Raw genomic sequence first — 21,342 nt, 5'->3', positions numbered from 1 at the left:
TGACTCGGCCTTAGGTCTGCACTCATTGCATAACTATGTTATGGCTATTGCTGTAGTGAGATCATTGCTCACACAACTACGGCCAAATAGTCATTTCAGACACACAAAACCAAGACCAGCATCTGGTTCCCATTTTAGTCAAATGAGCAACCATACACATTGTATACAGGGGATCTGCCCACAAGATGGCTGCACCATGAGCAAGTTCTTTGCTTCTCTGCAAATTATAAACATTGTTTTTACATTTTATCTGTTGAGCTCTTTTGAATTTGAAGAGGGTGTTCTTGAGTGACATCTTTTACATGAACCTATTCCTTCCGCAGCCGCCCGTCGAAAATGGCACCGCAGCGCCTCCACCCCGGCCGAAGTCTTCTCCGATCGGTCCCTTGACAGGAATCGTCACAGCCCAGTCACCTTCAGTGACTGTCACAAACTCCAAGGGACAGACGGATTCCTCCAGCGCCATGAAAAAACGACCAACCAGTTTGATATCTGATAACAACAATGCGTCCAATGCACAGGTACTGCTTTTACAAATACACATCATGTGTTTAGGTTTGCGGTAACTGTATGTAGCCCTGCTGCCATAGGCAGTGCGCCATATCAATACAGATAATTATAGAGGCATTTATAAGGGGCTTCCAAAGCGACATATATAGCGCTCAATATCTGTCGCTCAATGACGCTCAAGTCACAGCAACCTTGGTATTTTCCTGCAAGGTATTGTGGAAAGTATCAGACCATTTCTGTTACATAGCACCATGCAATGGTTTAAAGGCAGTGGACACTATTGGTAATTGTCAAAGACTAGCCTTCACAGTTGATGTATCTCAACATATGCATCAAATAACAAACCTGTGAAAATTTGAGCTCAATCAGTCATCGAAGTTGCGAGATAATAATGAAAGAAAAATAACCCTTGTCACATGAAATTGTGTGCGTTTAGATGGTTGATTTCCAGACCTCAAGTTCTAAATCTGAGGTCTCGAAATCAAATTCGTGGAAAATTACTTCAGAGATAGCCGTTTCTCACAATGTTTTATACCATCAACCTCTCCCCATTACTCGTCACCAAGAAAGGTTTTATGATAATAATTATTTTGAGTAATTACCAATAGTGTCCACTGCCTTTAACATTGCGCCATGCAATGGTTTACAAGGTGCTGTGGTGCAATATGCTGCCAATCAACCAGGAACACTGGAGAACCCCTTCTCTTTACGAGAAGTGCACCAGGTTCTTCATGTTCATACACAACACACAGGATCTAGGGCTTTATACACCATCCAAAGGACGTATAATAATGATCGAGTGTCTTGCATAATGACACAAGCGTCTTGCTTAAGTGTCCTAAATGGGACTCGAACCCACACTCTGCTGAACAGAAACGCCAGAGCTTACAAAGTTCTAAATCCTAGTTAAAGCCATTGGACACTTTCGGTAAACGGTATTGTCCAAGGCCCACACTGCGTGTATAACAAACCTGTGAAAATTTAGGCTCAATCGGTCATCGGAGTCAGGAGAACATAACGGGGAAACATAATCCGTAATTCTCGATATCAAGAATTGATATTGTTTTAATGTTTTCTCCAAACGTTAAGCATTTCATGGAATAATATTTCAAGAGAAGTCTTTCACCATTACCTTCTGTAAACCCGTAAATTATTTGTAAATCTGTGAACTTTAAAAAAAAATTCTTTACCGAATATGTTCAATGGCTTTAAGCTTATCATGTTTGTAACTTTCTTTTGTCCTGTTTTTTTTTCTTTCTTTCTTTAACTTTCTTCCAGGTGGAGGAGCTCAAGAAAGATATTAAGACCCTTCAGGATCAGATGGTTAGCGTCAAGTCCGACATGAAGAAGGAGGTCGTTAAGCTGATGACTGAGCTCGATGAAGAGAAGAAGCTCAGAATGGCAATGCAGGTAGAATTGGATCGCATTAAGAAACTGGTCCTAGAGAAAGACTGATGTAGGAATGGGGGGGTTAAGTCATGGGGTCAACTGGAGGTCATGGGGTCAATGATAGGTCAAGGGGTTCGATCTTAGGCCATAGGGTTAATCTTGGGTCATGGGGTCAATCTTAGGTCATGGTTCAAGCTTAGGTAATATAGAGCTGGATGGCATTAAAAAACTTGTCCCAGAAAAGGACATGTAGGAATGGGGGGCCCATTAGTTATATGTAATGGGGTCAATCTTAGGTCATTGGCTGACGTTTTCTTGGCTTTGGTGCCCCTTAAAAAGTTTCATGTATACCTCGGGATTTTCCAATGGAAGTGCCCTTTGCAAACCAACAAATAGCATTGCCTTTTGATAGATGAAATTCCACGCCTGGTTTGGTCAATCTAAGGTTACTGGTCAATGTTTGGACTTTGGGTAGATTTGGTTGAATGGTCCTTTGGCATGGCATAACGGTCAGTTTGTTTGACCAAAAGAATATTTCAACATTTCTAAAATTACTTGAACACAAACGGAGAAAAAAAATGACATGTATTTGGATTATAACAAGATCAGCCATTTTCATAATGCCCCAGAAAAAACATTCCATAGATATTATTCCAGCAACTGCAGTAGAACTGGTGGCAGATAATAAATCCCTTTTCCTATAATGAATCATTCCAATGACCTCTTGAGCTGTATAATCCACACACTGTCACCATTATAAAGACTGTTCCATTAAAGACTTGGAGGGGTAGAACCCTAAATGCCTTCCGAAAGACCCTTCAAACCATTCCTTGTTTATTCCAAAAGTATTTTTTGAATATGTGCCTTATATGGTGGAGTTGTTAGATCTGTAAATTGTTGTGTTGTGGGAAATAGAATTAACAGTTGCAAACTGCTTACCAGCCAAAAAGAACCTACAATATAAAATACAAAACAATAGTTAGCGGCCTGACATTTGACCCTAGCAGAGCCATTCTCGGAGGCTAAAGCAGAGTTTTTTTCTTGTAGCCTTTGAGAAAGACTCTGCTAGGCTCGAAATGTCAGGCTGCTATCAATTTTTTTAGTTATTGTAGGTTCGAAGCAACAGCAGATCATCGCACAAACTATGGAAACTAGTTTCCTTTGAAATAAGTACCGTAGTTGCGTCTTAGAAACACCAAAATGTGATTTAGTCTGAGTTTGCGTGTGCCAAAAAGCTTTCCCTAAATTGTGGTATTTGTTAGCGTCTTTAATGGCCTATAAGCTGTGACCTACTTCGAGTAGGATATTGCGTCAGTTAACTTTTATAAATATATATAGTTGCATTTCGAGCATTCCAATGTTTTTGATAATTCCATATTCTATAATATTCATTCCTAATGAGTCAATTGTCAAGGCCAAATTTAAGTAAGTACAGGAAAACCTTGCTTAACAAAAACTGGTTACCATCTTAAACTCCATAAAGTTTACATTTTTGCAACTTTCATTATTTGATAAGCAAACGAACTTGCTAAGCAGTATATGGGTAAAACCAAAATGAATATTCTTTATCCCTGATGCAAATTTAACATCTAATAAACAGTATTTTCTGCTAAACAGATTTATAAAATTGGGCTAAGGTTAAACTGACCAGCCCAGAGACAGATCTTTGCACTGTCAAAACTTTTCTCATGATCCCGGTTGTCTCATTTATTATGAACTCAATTTTTTGCACAGAAAACTGGTGTACTCCATTTTTCAATTCTCTTCCATTGCATAAATAGCATACAAAAACTAACATGGGTCCATGCCAAGATCGTCTTGGTAACTTGTTGAGTCATTTAGTTTTTAAAGTTGAAATTTTCTGCGTTTGTTTCAAATATTTCACGTAAATTTGCAAGAAGAAAATGATGTTGTTTTTACTTGTTGCATTATCGGTCATATTTTTTGCAATACAGTCATTTAGAATGGTGAGGGACTTGTTTTGCAGTATACCTACCACCAACAATATAAAGAAGCATGCATAGTTGAGACAAATTTTGTTGACTTTTTTGCATGAAATATTTATATTGGTGTTAGTCAGTGTTATGATATTATAACTTTTTGTTGGATACAATTAATCACTTATATTATATTGTATATATTATTCTAAAGTATGATAAATAATAAATTATAGATTGGCAATGTGAAATGCACATTTTGTTTAAATACACCCCGAAATAGTATACTCAGACTTTTGTTTCAATTTTAGTTAAATAGAAATTATGGGTCATTTCAACACATGTCGGAGATACAAAGAAAAAAAAGATGAACTAGACATTTTCTATCATTCCAAACCACAGTGGATTTTGAATGGTCAGTCAGTAAGTCAGTAAGAGGGTTGACTGTGTACTGTCTAGATGATATCGTATTGGGGTCTGGAATAAATTTAATGGTCACACAGTAGGCAGGTTAAACGAAACACTTCCCTAAGATGTTTTATTAATCCCTTATTCCAACAAAGCTCCCTTTGCACCATTTTCAAGTTTTTATGTTTAACTGCTTTTCCGCTATTGGGATTTTTGTTTTTATACTAAATCTGTGTTTTACAAAGAAATATTAAACACACACAGGAGTGACATCCAAACAAATTAGAAGCACATAACTTAAAAACAAAATTAAGGTTTAGAATTTGTACTTAAATAACTTTTCCCCAAAATTTTAATAAAATAACAAGTAGTTGTAATTTCATATACAAACTAATTTTTTTTTAAACTTGGTTGTGATTTATGTACATTTGTTATCTCAGCTGAACTTGATGTACTGGGCATTTTAGACCAGTTGCACAATCTGTATGTAGACTTAAAATAAAAACTTACAATTTAATTTAAAGAAAGCATGTATGAAACCAGACTGTGAAACTCTTGCGAAAGCAAAATAATTTGAAGTGAAGTTACTTGACTTTGGCAATGGGGCGGTGCTTTTTTTCTCATTGTTGTTTCAGTTAATTTCACTGACATGTTGACTAGCTTTAAATGCACTGGACACCTTTGGTAATTGTCAAAGACCAGTCTTCTGAGTTGCTGTATCCCAACTCATGCATAAAATAACAAACCTTTAAAATTTTGGCTGGCTCAATGGGTCATCAAATGTACTTAATACGAAATGGCCTCGATAATGTCCTACTTTTTGGGGGAACAAAAAACTCCTTCCCTTTTTTCAAAAAGTCAGGACCTTAAACATTTTGTTTCTTTTTTGGCACAACTGTATTTTACTGATTGTTGAATACAGTGTAGTTGGGGTCAATAATAATTTATTTAACATATCCAAGGAACAATACATTAAATGATGCTTACAGGTTGGTTCTTGGCATAACTTTCTGAAGTTTCTTCTTTTAAGTTCTTTAAGGTATGTGTAAAGCTTGCCAGAAGGAACTAGAGGAAATAAGATCTGAACTCATTGTCAGAAATTTCTCTACAAAGGAGAAAACCAAAACCAAATTGTTGAAATTAATTTTTCCGTTTAAGATAAAACTCTGTTAGGTTGGTTTATCTTTTAGGTTGGTTCATCATGTGTGTTTTGTCTATAGCCTAAATAATTTGAAAGTGTGTTTTTGTTTGTTTTGTGTCGTTCAAGATTGTGAAACCATGAGTGGGATTTTTCCCAATTGATGGATTCTTTTAAATATTGCCCATCAGTTTTAGAAATGTTTTCCACAATAGTGGAAAGGAATTGTACAAATTAAGTACGTATTATAGAAATAAGAATGTTTAATTTGCTTTCAAATACTAATTATTTGATTATTGGAAAATACAAAGATATTTTACTAAGAAAAATTGGAGTTTGCTAAATTAATAGTGCTGTATGATATTTAATAAATAAATCAGATGAGATTAAGATATTTGAATAAATAAAGAGACATAAGGAAATATATCATGTGTATCGATATGAGTGTTTTATTATTCTGCATTTTTAATTTTGTTGGTTCAAAATAATTACAGTGACTTGACATTTATTACATTTATTTCCTATACACGAACCGTTTTACAAATCGATAAAATCTAAAGTCTATAAAATCACGACTTAGCCGAAGAGCCGAAGCTAAACTTGATTTAGACTGAACATTTTTTATTTATTTTTTTGATTTCCTTATTTATCTACATGTATTTATTTATTTATTTTATTTTCTGTTTATTTGTTTACTTATTTATTTATTTATTTATTTAATTACTTTATTTAATTACTTTTTATTTTTTGCTTGTTTGTTTACTTGTTTTATTGTTTTATTTATTCACTTACCTTTTTTTTTTATTACTTATGGATTGACTGCTTGGTTGAATAATTCATTAACTTGTTTATTTATTTTTCACTTATTTGTCTTTTTTTGTTTACTCTTATTCTTAATGTTTTGTAGCGTTGTCGTTTCTGTTTTGGTTTTTTTCCCTTTCATTGTTGCCTTGTTTGTATTTTCTGTACTTGTACTGTTGAGGTCAAATAAATAATAATAATAATAATAACATCATTCCGAGGCTGAAGACAGGGGGGCCCAGTCTAAACTTGGTTTCGAAAAGGGATGTTTCTAACATTAGAGGGCGCTGTGCAAACCTTGGCCATTCGTCCCGCTAAAGACAACAGAGGGCGCTATACATTGAGACCGGTGGAATTTTCACGTGCAAGTCGACAATACCGGCGAAAAAATAATTTCCAGAAGGGAAAAATGGATTTTTCTTCGCAACCTTCAGGTGGTAAGCTGGACAATGCCCAGCGGGGACAGATTATGGATCAAGTCAAGACGCAGATTGCCTTGGCGAATGCTCAAGAACTTCTCCAGGTTAGTTTGGAAGTCCATGCACAAGTTCGCAATACCCCCACTGCACTGCTGCACCACGGCACTGCAATAGCATTTGCCATTGACATACAACATGTATGTTGTAGTGAGTGGTTACATCATACATCCAACTAACTATTTTTTATTACAAATCAACACAGCAGGCATGTAATTGCACAGAGACCATGGTCTCTATTGCCCCTGGTCTTGGCCTTGCTGCATGCCCTTGAAAAATGTGCAGTTAATTAGTAACCAGTCGACAGAAGGATTTCGTGAGATTTTCCATCAATAATATTATTCATTAATTTTATTAATAAATATTGAATGGAACTTCATCTTGGTCTGGAACTGGAAGTGCCCTTTTTGCAAAATGAAAACAACACATGTTGGCTGTACATGTTTTATAATATCATATGATAATTTATTATCAATCATTAAAATAAGTCAACTCGTCCCTTTATATATTGACATAGTTAATTTTTAATTTTTAACCCCCTTGATCCCTTTGAATGGGTTAAAAATGTCAGTTATATTATGGTGTTTGATGACGATAATGCTCTATTTTTAACCACTGTGCTGTGCAGCCAAGTTTTTAGAACAACCTCCAGCGTCCCTGCTGGCAAACATTGTACATGTACAGACCTACCAAGTCTCACGCCTAATGCGTGAGTCTTACGCATTAGGCGTGAGGCTCACGCATTAGGCGTGAGACTCATGCATTAGGCGTGAGACTCACGCATTTGAGCTTTGAAAAATCTCACGCATAGCTGGCCTCTGGACTTGGCATCTCTGCCTGACGTGTTTTTGTTTGGCGATTTGCTATGATTTTGTTAGTTGCCCTCGTACCCTCAGAATTTGTGTCATGATTTTTGAAAGTGGTAAAAGTGGGGGAAATCTGGTGACTAGCTGTCGAAATTGTACGTGTTGGACCAGATAAACCGTTTTCGCTCGAACCTATCTCGTTGGGAGGAGGGTTACGTTATCGCAACTATGATTTTGTGAGCGTCGAGCCGGCCATAAATATTGCAAATCCACTCAGTATGAAGTGAATAAACACTTCTTATTTGGGCATATTATTACGACTCTGTAAACCCAAGTCAAAACATTCCCCAATAAATGATAAAAAGAAATAACAAAATAGCTTGAAAATCACCTACTGTTTTGAGTTTTTATATTTTCTCAAAAAATATATACTGAGTAATAATAGTTTTACTCTCTTATCCGTTTGCTTTGCAGAGAATGACCGATAAATGCTTCAAGAAATGTGTGAACAAACCAGGCACCAATTTAGATTCCTCAGAACAGGTAAATAATTATTTTCCACGAAGATGATTTCGAGACCTCAGAATTAGATTTTGAGGTCACGAAATCAAGCATCTGAAAGCACACAACTTTGTGTGACAAGGGTGTTTTTTCTTTCATTATTGTCTCGCAGCTTCGACGACCAATTGAGCTCAAATTTTCACAGGTTTGTTAATTTGTGCATAATGTTGAGATACACCAAGTGAGAAGACTGGTCTTTGACAATTACCAATAGTGTCTACTCCAGTGCCCAATCATTAATATTTTAACACCTGTTGTAAGTTACTGAGATAAACATGTTTTATTTATTTACTTTTCATCTAATAGAAATGCCTAGCCTTCTGTATGGATCGATATATGGATGCTTGGAACACGGTCTCAAGAACGTACAATCAGCGGCTACAACGAGAACACCATAAAATGTGATAAAAGGCTCGCTGTAATCACACCTGTCCCTTCACCGTTACTGCCCCAATGCGAGGCATCCCTCAACAGAAATGGAATATCTTAGAACTCAAGGGATGGAAGTCATTCTAGGGAACTCCTTGCCTGACGGGGCTCTTAGATAACTCGGAGGATAGATTTTGCTTTAAGAACTTGTCTGGTGTTTTGGACAAATAATTGGTTGTCCATAGTTTTTTAACTACCTTCAGTCGTGAAAGGATATAAATGGGACTGAATTTCTGCATTTTTTTTCTTACTGTGGCTAAGCATTGTATACAAATAGTCACATGGTGAAATCTGGACTATTCCAATTCAGGAGGTGAAACAGAGTGAAATAGAAAAGAGAGTTTTCACAAAGTGATTATTATAATTCTGGAACAATGCACACATAAAAATATTTTAAAATTTGTTTTATATTACTCACACACATACATGTAGATCTTCATCATTTGAATTAATTTGTTAGTTTTGTTTAATTTAATTTGTTGTTTTTCACAGTTAACATAAAATAGACATTGAAACTCATCCACCCCACACTCTGAAAAAAACAAAAACATTCTCAACAAAGTGGACTATTCCCAAGAATACACCAACCAAAGGGCTGTATATGATTATAATATCAGCTACATGTATAAATTAACTATCTTGTTGTTTTCAACAATTTCTAAGTTGAACCACTAGAGACAAAACTACTTTTTAATAGATGTTAAATTTGCATCGGGGATAAAGAATATTAATTTTGGTTTTTTTACCCATACACCGATGTGTGTTAGCACCTTTTTGTTAGGCCGAATTTTTACAATAATCATGGAGCAACGAAGATGTCTTAGTGTTCTTCATTCATGTTTACCATGATGTTGATAAAATTGTGAATTTTCTAGGATAAAATTGAACAGATGGAACCCACAGGTTCAAGTAACTCAATGTTGTACCATCCTGTAATTAAGTAACGTTTTCCCAAGAAAACTTACTTACAAATTAGAAGTATTGTGTTTTAATGCACTTTTGTTTGGATAAAATCAGAAATTAAAGTATACACTCACTTTTTTTTAATTTAACAAGGAATAAAAGTATCAAGAGTATAAGAGATTGATACATGTATTATAGATGAAACAAAGCTCATGTGAATTGTTATTGTTTCTTCATTTTGTCTTTGTAGGAGTAGCAATGATTGCTAATTGGGGTTATTTTACACGTGGTTCGTCTTGGACACGTTTGGTAATGCTGTCAAAGACCAGTACATGTGTATTACTACTTAGTGCATAGAGGAAGGTGTGTATTTTCAGCTAAACAATTTTGTTTATGCATTAAAAAACTCTGACATTGGCATGGAATTAATGGACAACAAACTTGTTTTGCATAGGAATTGCGTTCTTTAAGGTTTGTAGTTGCCCCTTCTCTAAAAGTGAAACTACAATACTTCAAAGACGGTTGTTTCTAACAATCTTTTATCATATCAAATGCTTTCCAGCTCTTTGTCAAGTAAGATTTGGGGTCATAAACCTTTGGAGTAATTACCAATTAATGGACAATTAATCCAAATCGCAACTGCACTCGGAGTCCGTTTTGTTTGATGCCTGGCCAGCAATTTTTAATTTCTGTACATCAAACTTGCAATTTTCGCGGTGGTTTTCAATAGAGATTTGTTTTGATTTCAAAATCGATTCAAAAACGGGAATTCTTAGAGAAAAACATGAAGGGCATCTTTGAGAATGGCAACTGATGTGCAGAATTCTTATTTGCCTTGCACACGTGTGTGAAGTGGATGGAGGGCGCCACCAGTCGAGAGATTGTACTTAAGCATGCTCGATATTACATGGGGTAAGTTGCAATAAACTTGATTAATTACAGGTCAATTTGGTACTTCAGAGTTAATTTAGAATGACTGAAATTTCCAATAAACATACTTTTATGCAATATGCAACGCTGAATGTTATTCAAAATAGAATTTAATTCAGCTTTGGTTGTGGATTGCTTGTGACAATTCATATTTATTTACCTACAACAAGAATGGAATAGCCCACAGACGTTCAGTAAGTCACATGTAAACAAACGTCTTGCAGATTGTGGATGGAGGAGGTGGGCGGAATATTGTCCCAATCTGAGATAAGTTGTATTAAATCAAACTTATGTTCGTCCTCTATCAACCTCATGACCTGTAGATGGCTGTTGAAATGTTTCGTAGACTTCTGCTGCTTTCAGTAAAGGTAAAAAGCTTATTTAATTTGGAAGTGTGGTAGTAGTATTGTTTGTAAGAATGGAAAGGTTCCGTATGGCGCCACCACTTTTTCTTTCTAAATGTCTTTATAATGAGATCCCTTTTTGTAAAAATGAGTGAAAAGTTGTGGCGCCGTAGCGAAAGTTATCCCCAAAACGCACAGTCAGATTGAGTCAGTCAGCAGGCTAGCCAGTGGTTTCTGTCGCTGCCTTTCATTCACCTCCGTGGAGGGACCGTACCCCCGGTTTGATGAATGGATGAATCAATATTACCCGTCCGTGGGGATTGGGTTCTTCAGTCAGTCCACAACCTGTGTTTTCCCTGTAGAAAATAAGGGTTTCCTCCCAGAGCTGAGGCAGAAAAAAATGCAATGGTTTTGGAGTTAATTAACGGCGGATAAATTGGTGGCGACGTGCGGAAGATTATCCGAAATTCTTCATTGTCTTCTCAACAAAAAGTTGGTGTTATTATATTTCCAATTAGTTGCGATAATGTAACCCTCCTCCCGATCGACACGGCGAAGGGGAGGAGGTTGGGTTTTGTTAGCGCAACTAATTTCCAATTTGTGGTGCTTTTAAGTTTTTGGTTTGCCGAATTTATAATTCAGATTTAGTCCTTTCTGTTTCAGTGTACATATCTTTCTATGACTATGTTCTGCTATCAAACTTCACGATGACGATAACGAAACAACCGGCCCTCCATACCATAAGACCATAGGTCTTGATTTGAAAAGATTCCCAACCCTGTAACCACTTTTTCACTAATTTTGACAAAAAGGAATAATCTATTTGCATAAATTATATACGTTTTTATTAAATTTTAATAACGAATAAAAAAAGAGTGGGACAGGAGGAAACTTGCTCGTTGAAAAGTCATACATCTCTGTATTTATTGTTCATATCATTACAGTACAGTCCATTTGTGCGCTGTCACAGCAGCGTAGCCAAAAGGGCGCCATTGTCGTTTCACAACCAACATCTCCTGGCCAAGAGAGCGCCGTTGTTGTTTCTCCTGGCTAAGCCATCCTTGTCAACCAGTTGTTCTCTAATGGCTTCACATCACACAGAGGAACAAGACGCTGTCCGTCGACTGCTACCTGAACTTTTGACCTCGAAGTCTAAGGAGAATGTCAAAGGGTCATCAGGGCAAACCTTGATGATGTCCGAAGTAAGTCTCCAAAATTAAAGTTCCAGTTGAACCTAGTCAAAGGCAGTGGACACTATTGGTAATTACTCAAAATAATTGTTGGCATAAAACCTTACTTGGAAACGAGTAATGAGGAGAGATTGATGGTATAAAACATTGTAAGAAACAGCTCCCTCTGAAGGGACCTAGTTTTGGAGAAAGAAGTAACTTTCCACGAATTTGATTTTTGAGACCTCAAGTTTAGAACTTGAGGTCTCGAAATCAAGCATCTGAAAGCACACAACTTCGTGTGACAAGGGTGTTTTTTCTTTCATAGTTATCTCGCAACTCCGATGACCAATCGAGCTCAAATTTTCACAGGTTTGTTATTTTATGCATACTGTTGAGATACACCAAGTGAGAAGACTGCTCTTTGACAATTACCGATAGTGTACACTGTCTTTAAACTGAGTTTAACTGGAACCAGTTGAAACAAATAATCTGACACATCATTAGGGCTATAGATAGCTCAGTTGGTAGAGTGCTGGCACTTAAAGCCAGAAGTCGAAAGTTTAAGTCCCTAACACTCTAGTCAGTTTTCCTCTGTTCAAACCATAAAATAGGGAGACCACCAACAAGGGCTCAGTCTTTAGAGCGCTGGGACGTTTTGTTACTATGATAAAGTTTGCTTTAAATTTACACATTATTTTGTCACATAAAAACACATTCAAAGTTTTCTCTTTCTCAACACCATTTTAGGCTGACATTCGTCAGGTTTGTTCCCATTATCTCCAACTCTCTGATCCTGCAAAAGTAGATTTCCTTACAGCCTTATCGGAGCTGTGTGGCACTAACCACGAGGGCGCCATCAAAGCTGCTAAGAAGTTGGAGTCTATTCAGGTATTATCACAAACCCCCTACAAAGTAAAGTCTGTCCCGAGCCAATATTGCTCATCAGGCTGGTGTTTATATCTGGTTTCCTTGACAATAAAAGAATATTTCTATTCCCTCTGGACCGGCTGCCAGTCCACAGTCCATGACAGATTACGCTGGAAACCATTTGTACTCCTGGGTGGAGAGAAGCAATTTTGATTGTGTCTTGCTCAAGGACACAAGTGTCGCGACATGACCAGGCCAGGGTTTGAACCCACAATCTGTAAAATACAGAACTTGAGGCCACCGCCCTAGACCGCTCGATCACGCCACCCCACAAACCCAAAGACTATGTAAAAGATGACAGTTTGACCCAATCTTATGACTCTGCTTACTGCAAATGCCAAGCTTACTATAAAACCATTCTCCACTTACTGTGCAAGAGCCGAATTTCTCCGCTAGTTTTGTAAGTGAAAATGCTTTAAAAACATAGAGTATGCATGCGCAAAAGGGCAAATTGCCTGGTAACCCATGAAATATGTTTCACGAAAATGCTGAATTCCCTGCTCCCGTAAGCACCAATTCTTTGATTACAGTTTAGTAGAGTCATGAATTTGGGCCCAAGTATATTAAGGACGAGACACAAGAATAAAGGCAATTTTCACTGTTAATATTTTCCAGGATACTGAAGATGATGCAGCATTGTTTGAATATGAGAAGAGGTTGACGCAGAGTCTTATGCCTGGTTATCGGTTACTCTTTACTCATATTGGACGACTTGAAGATGGAGTCAAATTCCTTGTGGATATAAGAGCTGATATTCTTGTGAGTATAATATTTCTTTTCATTAACAATTACTATAAAGCCCTGGATATAACACTTGTGTCCTTAGGCAAGACTCTAAACTGTGGAAGTGTCGTGGCCTAGCGGTTAAGATCACCGAATTCAAAACTTTGGTGTTTCTGATCAGCAGAGTGTGGGTTCGAATCCCCAGCCGTGACACTTGTGTCCTTAAGCAAGACACTTGACCATTGCTTCGTCCTTCGGATGGGACGTAAAGCCGTTGGTCCCATGTGTTGTGTAACACATGTAGTAGAACCCAGTGCACTTATCGAAAAGAGAAGGGGTTCGCCCCGGTGTTCCTGGCTGTGGCTGCTTAATGCGCCGTAGCACCTTGTAAACCCTTATGAGGTGCTAACTAATTGGGTCTCAAAATTCATCACTGCAATAACCTATCTTTCTGAAAGTTTGTATATATACTCAGCGCCTTGAGTACTTGTTTGGTAGATATGTGCGCTATATAAGACTTTGATATTATTATTATTATTAACTGTTGCTGCGCCTTCAGATGGAGCGTAAAGCTGCTGTTCCGGGGTGTTTAATAGTACACGTAATAGAACCCAGCGCCTGTTGAAAGACAACAAAGGTTCTAAGCATGAATACCAGGATTTTATGTTTTCTTGTAGGAATTTTTGTGTAGTTTTGTTGTTTTTTCATTTAGCCTTTAAGAAAGACTCTGCTAGGGTCGAAACGTCAGCCAAATAACCATTGTTTTGCATCAGCTGTATTTTCTTGTTTAAATAATTGTTCTAACTTTATTTCTTTTCTGTCTTCTTCACCAATATGGATATCTCAACCTACATGTATTTTCAAATAGACTCTTCTGCACCAACAAAAGCCGGCAAATGACCACCACATGAGGGCGCTAAACACTACTCTAAAGGAGATGCTTTCCCATTGGTTCTCGGCTGGTTTATTGCAGCTACAGATGATAACCTGGCAGTCATCCTGTGATATGCTTCAAAAGGTACAGACTCAACTGTATGGAAGACAGGCTTAACTTTATGGGTCTGCTAAATGTTTCTGCCTCTTTTTTCAGGCACCTGATGAATGGCTCATAAATATTGATATATTTTCTGTACTGAAAGTTTTCAGTGCCTTCTTTTTAATATTTCTTACTTGATGAAACCGGTTAGTGGAAATTTTGTGTAAATAAATCTGAAACACACGATTCTATGTAACAACTGTTTTATTTTTCTTCATTATTTGTTTACAAATTAATTGTATGACAATTTGAGCCCAATTTTCACCCTGGTCTTCCCCCCGGCAAACATGGCAAATGGGCATACCCCAGGGAATAGCAACCCCTGCTATGAGTAGGGGGTAAGTAGTAAAGCCCTGGGGTATTCTTGAAACATGCAACTGAAACCCTGTGGATTAGGGACACAGTTTGAATGTGCGTCGGGATAACCGTGGGGTAAAACAAGTCCCGAGGCCTCCGCAGCCGTGGATTTTACCAAACTCTTCCTAACTGAGAGTTAATCTTAAGACATGAGCGAGTTAAGTTCCGTATTCTTAGACGTTATGACGCATTGAACCCATCCTAAATTAGGTTGAGTTACTTGTCCTAACACGAGATACGTGTAGGATTAATCTTAGCGTTTGGTGAAAACGGTCACAGGAATGATTCCCTGGGGCTAAGAGATACAGTGTGAAATATACTCTACCCTGATTTGTTTTCTTTTCAGATAAGTGAGTACGAAGCAGTGCATCCTGTAAGAGGGTGGGCCGATCTTAAGCGTCGAGTCGGACCGTATCGACGATGCTTCGTCTACACTCACAGCAGTATGCCTTTAGAACCTGTGATGGTATTACACACTGCACTGACAGACCATATACCTTCAAATGTACAAGTAGGTACAAAAGATAATAATAGTATTCAATCAAACTTGAATCCTTAATTCTGATTGGTCGATCCATGGCAACAACAGTTTGAATATTTAACCATATTTCAGGCCTGGAATTTCATCTTTGACGGGGCAAGGCCATTTCCATTTTGAAAAGGACACTTCCATTGGAAGGTCTTAGAGTCAATGGGAAACTTTTGAAGGGACACCAAGGCCCATGACTAGGGGCAACCGAACCCATGTTCTGAGTGTCCTGATATTGCACGGTCCATATCACGTACTGTGTTGTGTTTGAATTGCATTCTTCTAACTCTGCTTATTGCACTATTTCTTTCCAGTCCATAGTTGGTGAGCGAAAGGGCCAACAAACAACTAATGCCCCACTGGCAACAGAACAGCCAGAGGATCCTGAACATATCAAGTCAGCAATCTTTTACTCCATTTCATCAACACAAAAGGGTAAGAATAATAATAATATAATATTGAAAAGTAGAATATAATGATCCACACAAGTATCACTCAAAATTGCACGGTTTTCCTTTTACGTCGCGAACTAACGCGATCGGCCATTTATGGGATTCAAAAACTTTACTCCCATAAATGGCCGACCGTGTTAGTCGACGGGTAAAAAGAAAACCGTGCAATTTCGAGGCATATTTGTGTAGATCATTGTATTACACTTTTACAACATCTTTCTACCCATATGCACTTCATAACAAACGGTTACAGAATGCTTTTCAAAGACCACTTTTCAAAGACTAACTCGACCGATCCAAGGCAACTTGTTCCTTTAATTCTTTTCTTGATGATTCTGCAGGATTAAGGGGTGTTGATTTAGGTAACTACCTCATCAAACAAGCTGTACGGACACTCCAAGCTAACTTCCCTTACCTGACTACGTTCTGTACCCTGTCACCGATACCTGGATTCACAGGCTGGCTGCTTGCTGAAATCACAAGGCTTCAGAAAGGTACCTGACCAATCGCAGGATTCTTATATGTAGCAAACAATAATTAAACAAGCATTTACAAAGTAACTTTTGTTCAATGCGGCCCTATTTTGGTAAAAGGATGTCAGTTAATTGTTCCAGATCTTGAGATAAGGCCATTTCCGTGTAAAGTGAGGGAGCTGTTTTCCTTTTTTTTGAAACTCTAAACACCAGACAATGCCTTTTTTCATAGATACATTCTTAAAGTCGCCTCGAAATTACCAAGTTTGTGCATTCAATTCGCAAAAACGATGCAAGTTGCGTACTGAGAAGTCCAGATGGGTTTATGATTGCTTATTAGGCCTGATGAATTTATTTGTAACAACCAAAATCAGCTGTTAGGTTTTTCTTTTAGATTTTCAGATGTTATACTTAAATATGACTAAATTTCTGAGGGAAATATTTCACAGAAAGAAAATGTTGTATGAACTTCATAATCAGTAAGCTTTCATCATCATCATCATTCTCTTGACCCATCATGGGGGAAATAGAGCCACCCAACCAATGCGTTCTGCTGCGGATTGCCACAGCTGCCCAGCCCCGGACTCTTAAGTCCACTTCCAGTTGGCCCACCCAGGTGCTGCGAGGTCGGCCTCTTCCAGGACTCGTCTAAGCTTTCAGACTAACATTAAACAACAACTTGTTTTTACTCTTACCAATCCTGTATAATACATTTAATATTATTTATATTTAATAAATACATTTAATTTGAGGTGTTTCATAACATGTATGTCACAGGTGAGAACACCACACAACTCTTCACTTCTGAGGAGCTACAAAAAGTACACAGTGTCTCTGGCAGAACTGACCAATCAGAATTGGCAACAGTTGAGAGATTATTGGCAACCAATCAGTGGACTCAATCTAAAGAGCTTGTCAGTATATTAGAGAAGCCATTACTGAGACTATGTGCAAGGTAATTAAATGACAATGGTTTTTTTCTTCTTCTTAGTTTAAACTTTCCCAGGAAGCATAAATGGGTCAAATATGCAGTGTTCACCATACGTGGGTGTTGGGAGGGCGGGCCACCCTCCCAATTTTAAAGAATTGGCTGCCCTTCCAAAATAACTGCCGCCCTGCCAAAAACTGAACAATATTTGTTATGCTAAATTTGTAATGCTTGTGTGACGTGTCTTGGCCAAGCGGTCAAGAACACTGAACCTAAGCTCTGGTGTTTATGACGTGTCTTGGCCAAGCGGTCAAGAACACTGAACCTAAGCTCTGGTGTTTATGACGTGTCTTGGCCAAGCGGTCAAGAACACTGAACCTAAGCTCTGGTGTTTATGACGTGTCTTGGCCAAGCGGTCAAGAACACTGAACCTAAGCTCTGGTGTTTATGACGTGTCTTGGCCAAGCGGTCAAGAACACTGAACCTAAGCTCTGGTGTTTATGACGTGTCTTGGCCAAGCGGTCAAGAACACTGAACCTAAGCTCTGGTGTTTATGACGTGTCTTGGCCAAGCGGTCAAGAACACTGAACCTAAGCTCTGGTGTTTATGACGTGTCTTGGCCAAGCGGTCAAGAACACTGAACCTAAGCTCTGGTGTTTATGACGTGTCTTGGCCAAGCGGTCAAGAACACTGAACCTAAGCTCTGGTGTTTATGACGTGTCTTGGCCAAGCGGTCAAGAACACTGAACCTAAGCTCTGGTGTTTATGATCGGCAGATAGTAGGTTTGAGTTCCAGTCCTGATAGTTATGTGTTTTCCTTTTTGAGCTAGACACTTTTAAAACCAATATTGCATCATCGTAGAGCCTTGTTGTGTAAGGCACATCGTAAAAGAACCCAGTTACACGTTATGGTTTCATGCTTGATGAAACACTCTCTTTACTGTTTGTCACTATAGGTATCTGTATGCAGAAAAACACAGGAAATTTGCTCTGGACTCTGTAGGTAAGTTATCATTTCCCTCAATTGCTGTTTTACACAAAGAAAATTATTTTGTGACATTGTTTTACTCATTTCTCAAAAACTACTGCACCTCAGCAAGTAATATTTTAAGGGAAGCTTTCTACTATCATTATCCTCGAACGATGTAAGTTTAAGATGTAAATCTGTGGAAATTGTGTTTTTTGTTACAAAAAGTACCCAAACCCTTAAAATAAAGAGGCTAAAAAGACTTTTTCAGCTGGGATTTAAAACCTGTTCTTTCCATGTATTGTAATGTAATTACTTTTCCAAACATTGGACTTAATTTGATCGTGCGCAAACCAGTAGTGCTGCTGAATGCCCCAGGCAATGTTACGGCTCATCCTTTTCGTTTTACGACCCAGTAATTAAATGTAAACACACTCCCTTACTGGAAAGGATGTATACTTTCAGAGTTTAATGAAGCTTTCCCATAATGTTCGGACATAATTGCTCCAGATTTTTGTCAATTCTCAAAGTATGCTACCACCTGGCTTTTGAGTTTATTTGATTGTATATGCATGTAGGGTGTCGTGGCCGAGCGGATAAGAGCATTAGACTCAAGTCTGGTGGTTAAGTCATTGGGATGTGGGTTCGAATCCTGGTGGTGACACTTGAGCAAGACACTTACAACCATAAGCTTATTCTCCTCCAACCAGGGGTAAAATGGGTACCTGTGAGGGGCAGAGCTGGATGGTTTATGTGTATCCATAGGTTGGAGCGTGGTATTTTGCAGCACCGGCTGTATACTCGGAGATGGTTAAAGGAATGAAATAATATATATGGCCTAGTGACCAGGGGTAATATTTTCTGAAGCACTTTGATACGCCCTTTGGGCTGTGATAAAGCGCTATATGAAGATTGATTATTATGTATAATTTTGTAGGACTGAAATACCTGTCAACATCATGCTGGAAGCACTATATTGATTGGGTTTTCACTCCCTACTTGGCTCCGTGGGTTTTCCCTGAAATAATTAGATGTTTGGGCAACAGCCCGAACAACTCTTTGAAATTGTTCGTTTTTTGTTTTTTTTTAGTTTTTAATATTCTTCTCCGAGTCGATTGTCCGCAAGAAAAAGCATAGATGCGCCATAGGTTGGCCATGGTACAGTGCAGCACTTGCGCAACGTTTATGGAGCAACTTGCGCCATAAACGTTGCGTAAGTGGACTTACCCAATTGCATAAAGTTTTGTGAAATCGGCTGCTGGGCAGACAAAACAAAAATATAAGCAAGACATAACACAGAGAAAAAAGCAAATGAGCAACAAAAATAACTTAACTTCTACTCAGTTCAAATTCTATGTTTCTAGTTCAGCGCTTTATTTGCCTTATTTTTCCAGCCAATTTTCATCTTCGTAACGGCGCGGTCATGTGGAGATTAAACTGGATGGGCGATACGTCAGCCAGGGGCATGACATCATCTTGTGGATTGATGGTCAACTATCGTTACTTCTTAGAGAGCACTCTGTCAAACAGCCAGAGTTATTCTGAGAATCAGACCATCGCAGTAACTCAACAAATACTTGACTTGGTGGAGGAGGAAAGATCCGTTCATCGGAAAAGTCAATTGTGATGACTCTGAAATCAGGTTTTTGTTTTCTTGCAAAAGAGGTTGGAAAGTATTCATCTTCTGAGATGAGTAGGACACTTAACCATAAGCATCTCCACCCAGGGGTAAAAGGGTACCTGCCAAGGGCACAGATGTTTTTTGTGATTGATGCACTACATTGATGCTTAGTGCACTAAATATTTGATTGATGCTTAGTGCACTACATATTTGGCAACTACATAATTGGCAGCGCAGGCTGTTTACTCCCCAGGGAGCTGAGTGATTTGAGGCCCAGTCACCAGGGGCAATAATGTTGAAGCGCCATGAGCATCACCGCGTGACGGATTCAAGTGCTAAAGAAGCCACTATTATAATAGTAAAGTTAATAACGATCCTCTATAAGCTGACTTTCTACCTTCCGCCTAGGTAGCAGTTGAAAGCAGGATAGTTCTTTTCAGAACTGAGAAGCCTCCCAAAAATTTGAAAATTTACTCTTCATTGGAAGAATACTTGTGTAAACAAGACAGTTCTCTAAAGAACAAACACATTTCCTTAGTTTTGGTTGTAACAACCGAAATCGGCTGTATGTTGGTTTTTGATTTTTTCTTTTTAGGCTTTCAGATCTGTTTTCTTAAATAATTATTTCATTTCAGAGGGAAATATTTCTCACACAAAATTGGTTCTTGTTTGAACTTCATAACCAGTCAGCTTTCAGACTATTGTGAAAGGTGACGGTAAACAATTGGTAATCACTCTTAAAATTAATGGCAACAAAAAATTGTTTTTTAAATTTTGTATCCAAAATTTTATTTCAATTTTACCCTGCTTCCGGATTGAATACAAGGTTAAGATACAATTTTAAAAATCATAATTCCTGAACCAGGTGCTTGGAGGTAATAAAAAATAACTTGTGTCATAAAGCACATGGTAAGTCAAGTGGATGTCAAAGTTTGTGTCTGATTCAAATTTAAAATGTATATTTTGTAATATATAATTAAATATACCTAAATATGAATAAGTTCTATTTGAATAGACTTTTCGGCTTGCTTGGCCGCCAGTGCAGTAAATAAATAAACCAGAATATAAAAATTAAAAAAATCAGTTTTGTATAGTTGGTATAAAAATGAAGATCAGAATTGGGTTTGGATGCACACCTTAAGTACAAGAAATTGGTCTTTCATAGGCGAAGGGTTTTCTATCTCAAAGTCAGGCTGCTTTTAAATGTCTTTTAGCGATTATCAAAGTAGAACAACACGAAACAACTTTATTTTTGTCTAAACACTGGAACGAGTATTTAATTTGTGGCGGTCGCGTTGTCTTTACTTTTTGGGTGAACATTTTTAAAGTTAACTACGTTAACAAGATGATTTATCATAGAAACAAGGGAACAAATTACACGAACATAGAATTCAAAGAATATACAAAATTGCTGAAACTCGTTTTTCAAAAAACTCTATCGAAAACACGGAATGCAATGATACAACAACTCGGGAAGACGGAATTCAAAGATGTGACATCCGCCTCGGAAAGACGACATTTCGAG

The 21,342-nt window shown here is 37.8% G+C and overlaps 3 protein-coding genes across 5 annotated transcripts in view; all 3 read left to right on the top strand.

Annotated features, from left to right (window-relative positions):
• The window catches only part of LOC117296470 (SH3 domain-containing kinase-binding protein 1-like), a 32,967-nt gene extending 29,335 nt beyond the window's left edge, over window positions 1-3,632 (top strand). For all 3 annotated transcript variants that reach the window (XM_033779415.1, XM_033779416.1, XM_033779414.1), the window contains 2 exons: window positions 324-521; window positions 1,789-3,632. In XM_033779415.1, the coding sequence (XP_033635306.1) occupies window positions 324-521; window positions 1,789-1,965 (375 nt within the window). In that variant the 3' untranslated portion in view covers window positions 1,966-3,632. The remainder of the gene's footprint in view (window positions 1-323; window positions 522-1,788) is intronic.
• A 2,891-nt stretch (window positions 3,633-6,523) lies between these two features.
• Window positions 6,524-9,710, top strand: LOC117296578 (mitochondrial import inner membrane translocase subunit Tim13-like). Its single transcript, XM_033779595.1, has 3 exons — window positions 6,524-6,706; window positions 7,940-8,008; window positions 8,333-9,710. The coding sequence occupies exons 1-3, from the start codon at window positions 6,593-6,595 to the stop codon at window positions 8,429-8,431; spliced, it is 282 nt and encodes a 93-aa protein (XP_033635486.1). The 5' UTR covers window positions 6,524-6,592; the 3' UTR covers window positions 8,432-9,710.
• Window positions 9,711-10,501: 791 nt separating this feature from the next.
• On the top strand, window positions 10,502-20,904 carry LOC117297049 (malonyl-CoA decarboxylase, mitochondrial-like). The gene is made up of 11 exons (XM_033780174.1): window positions 10,502-10,656; window positions 11,577-11,834; window positions 12,552-12,692; window positions 13,347-13,490; window positions 14,323-14,472; window positions 15,194-15,358; window positions 15,691-15,811; window positions 16,170-16,322; window positions 17,079-17,256; window positions 18,186-18,232; window positions 19,591-20,904. The coding sequence occupies exons 1-11, from the start codon at window positions 10,612-10,614 to the stop codon at window positions 19,821-19,823; spliced, it is 1,635 nt and encodes a 544-aa protein (XP_033636065.1). The 5' UTR covers window positions 10,502-10,611; the 3' UTR covers window positions 19,824-20,904.
• The last annotated feature ends 438 nt before the right edge of the window (window positions 20,905-21,342 follow it).

This window comes from Asterias rubens, chromosome 11 (assembly GCF_902459465.1).
Source record: "Asterias rubens chromosome 11, eAstRub1.3, whole genome shotgun sequence".
NCBI classification, from domain to species: domain Eukaryota; kingdom Metazoa; phylum Echinodermata; class Asteroidea; order Forcipulatida; family Asteriidae; genus Asterias; species Asterias rubens.
The sequence above is the reverse complement of the archived record's forward strand: the minus strand, read 5'-3'. Positions and strand labels throughout refer to the sequence as shown.

Excerpts from the sequence above, each read along its gene's own strand:
- LOC117296578 (XM_033779595.1), top strand. The coding sequence starts at position 6,593 with ATGGATTTTTCTTCGCAACCTTCAGGTGGTAAGCTGGACAATGCCCAG. Across the intron at positions 6,707-7,939 it reads ATGCTCAAGAACTTCTCCAG|AGAATGACCGATAAATGCTT; the intron begins GTTAGTTTGGAA and ends TTTGCTTTGCAG. Across the intron at positions 8,009-8,332 it reads ATTTAGATTCCTCAGAACAG|AAATGCCTAGCCTTCTGTAT; the intron begins GTAAATAATTAT and ends TTCATCTAATAG.
- LOC117297049 (XM_033780174.1), top strand. The coding sequence starts at position 10,612 with ATGGCTGTTGAAATGTTTCGTAGACTTCTGCTGCTTTCAGTAAAG. Across the intron at positions 10,657-11,576 it reads TTCTGCTGCTTTCAGTAAAG|TACAGTCCATTTGTGCGCTG; the intron begins GTAAAAAGCTTA and ends ATATCATTACAG. Across the intron at positions 16,323-17,078 it reads AATCACAAGGCTTCAGAAAG|GTGAGAACACCACACAACTC; the intron begins GTACCTGACCAA and ends TGTATGTCACAG.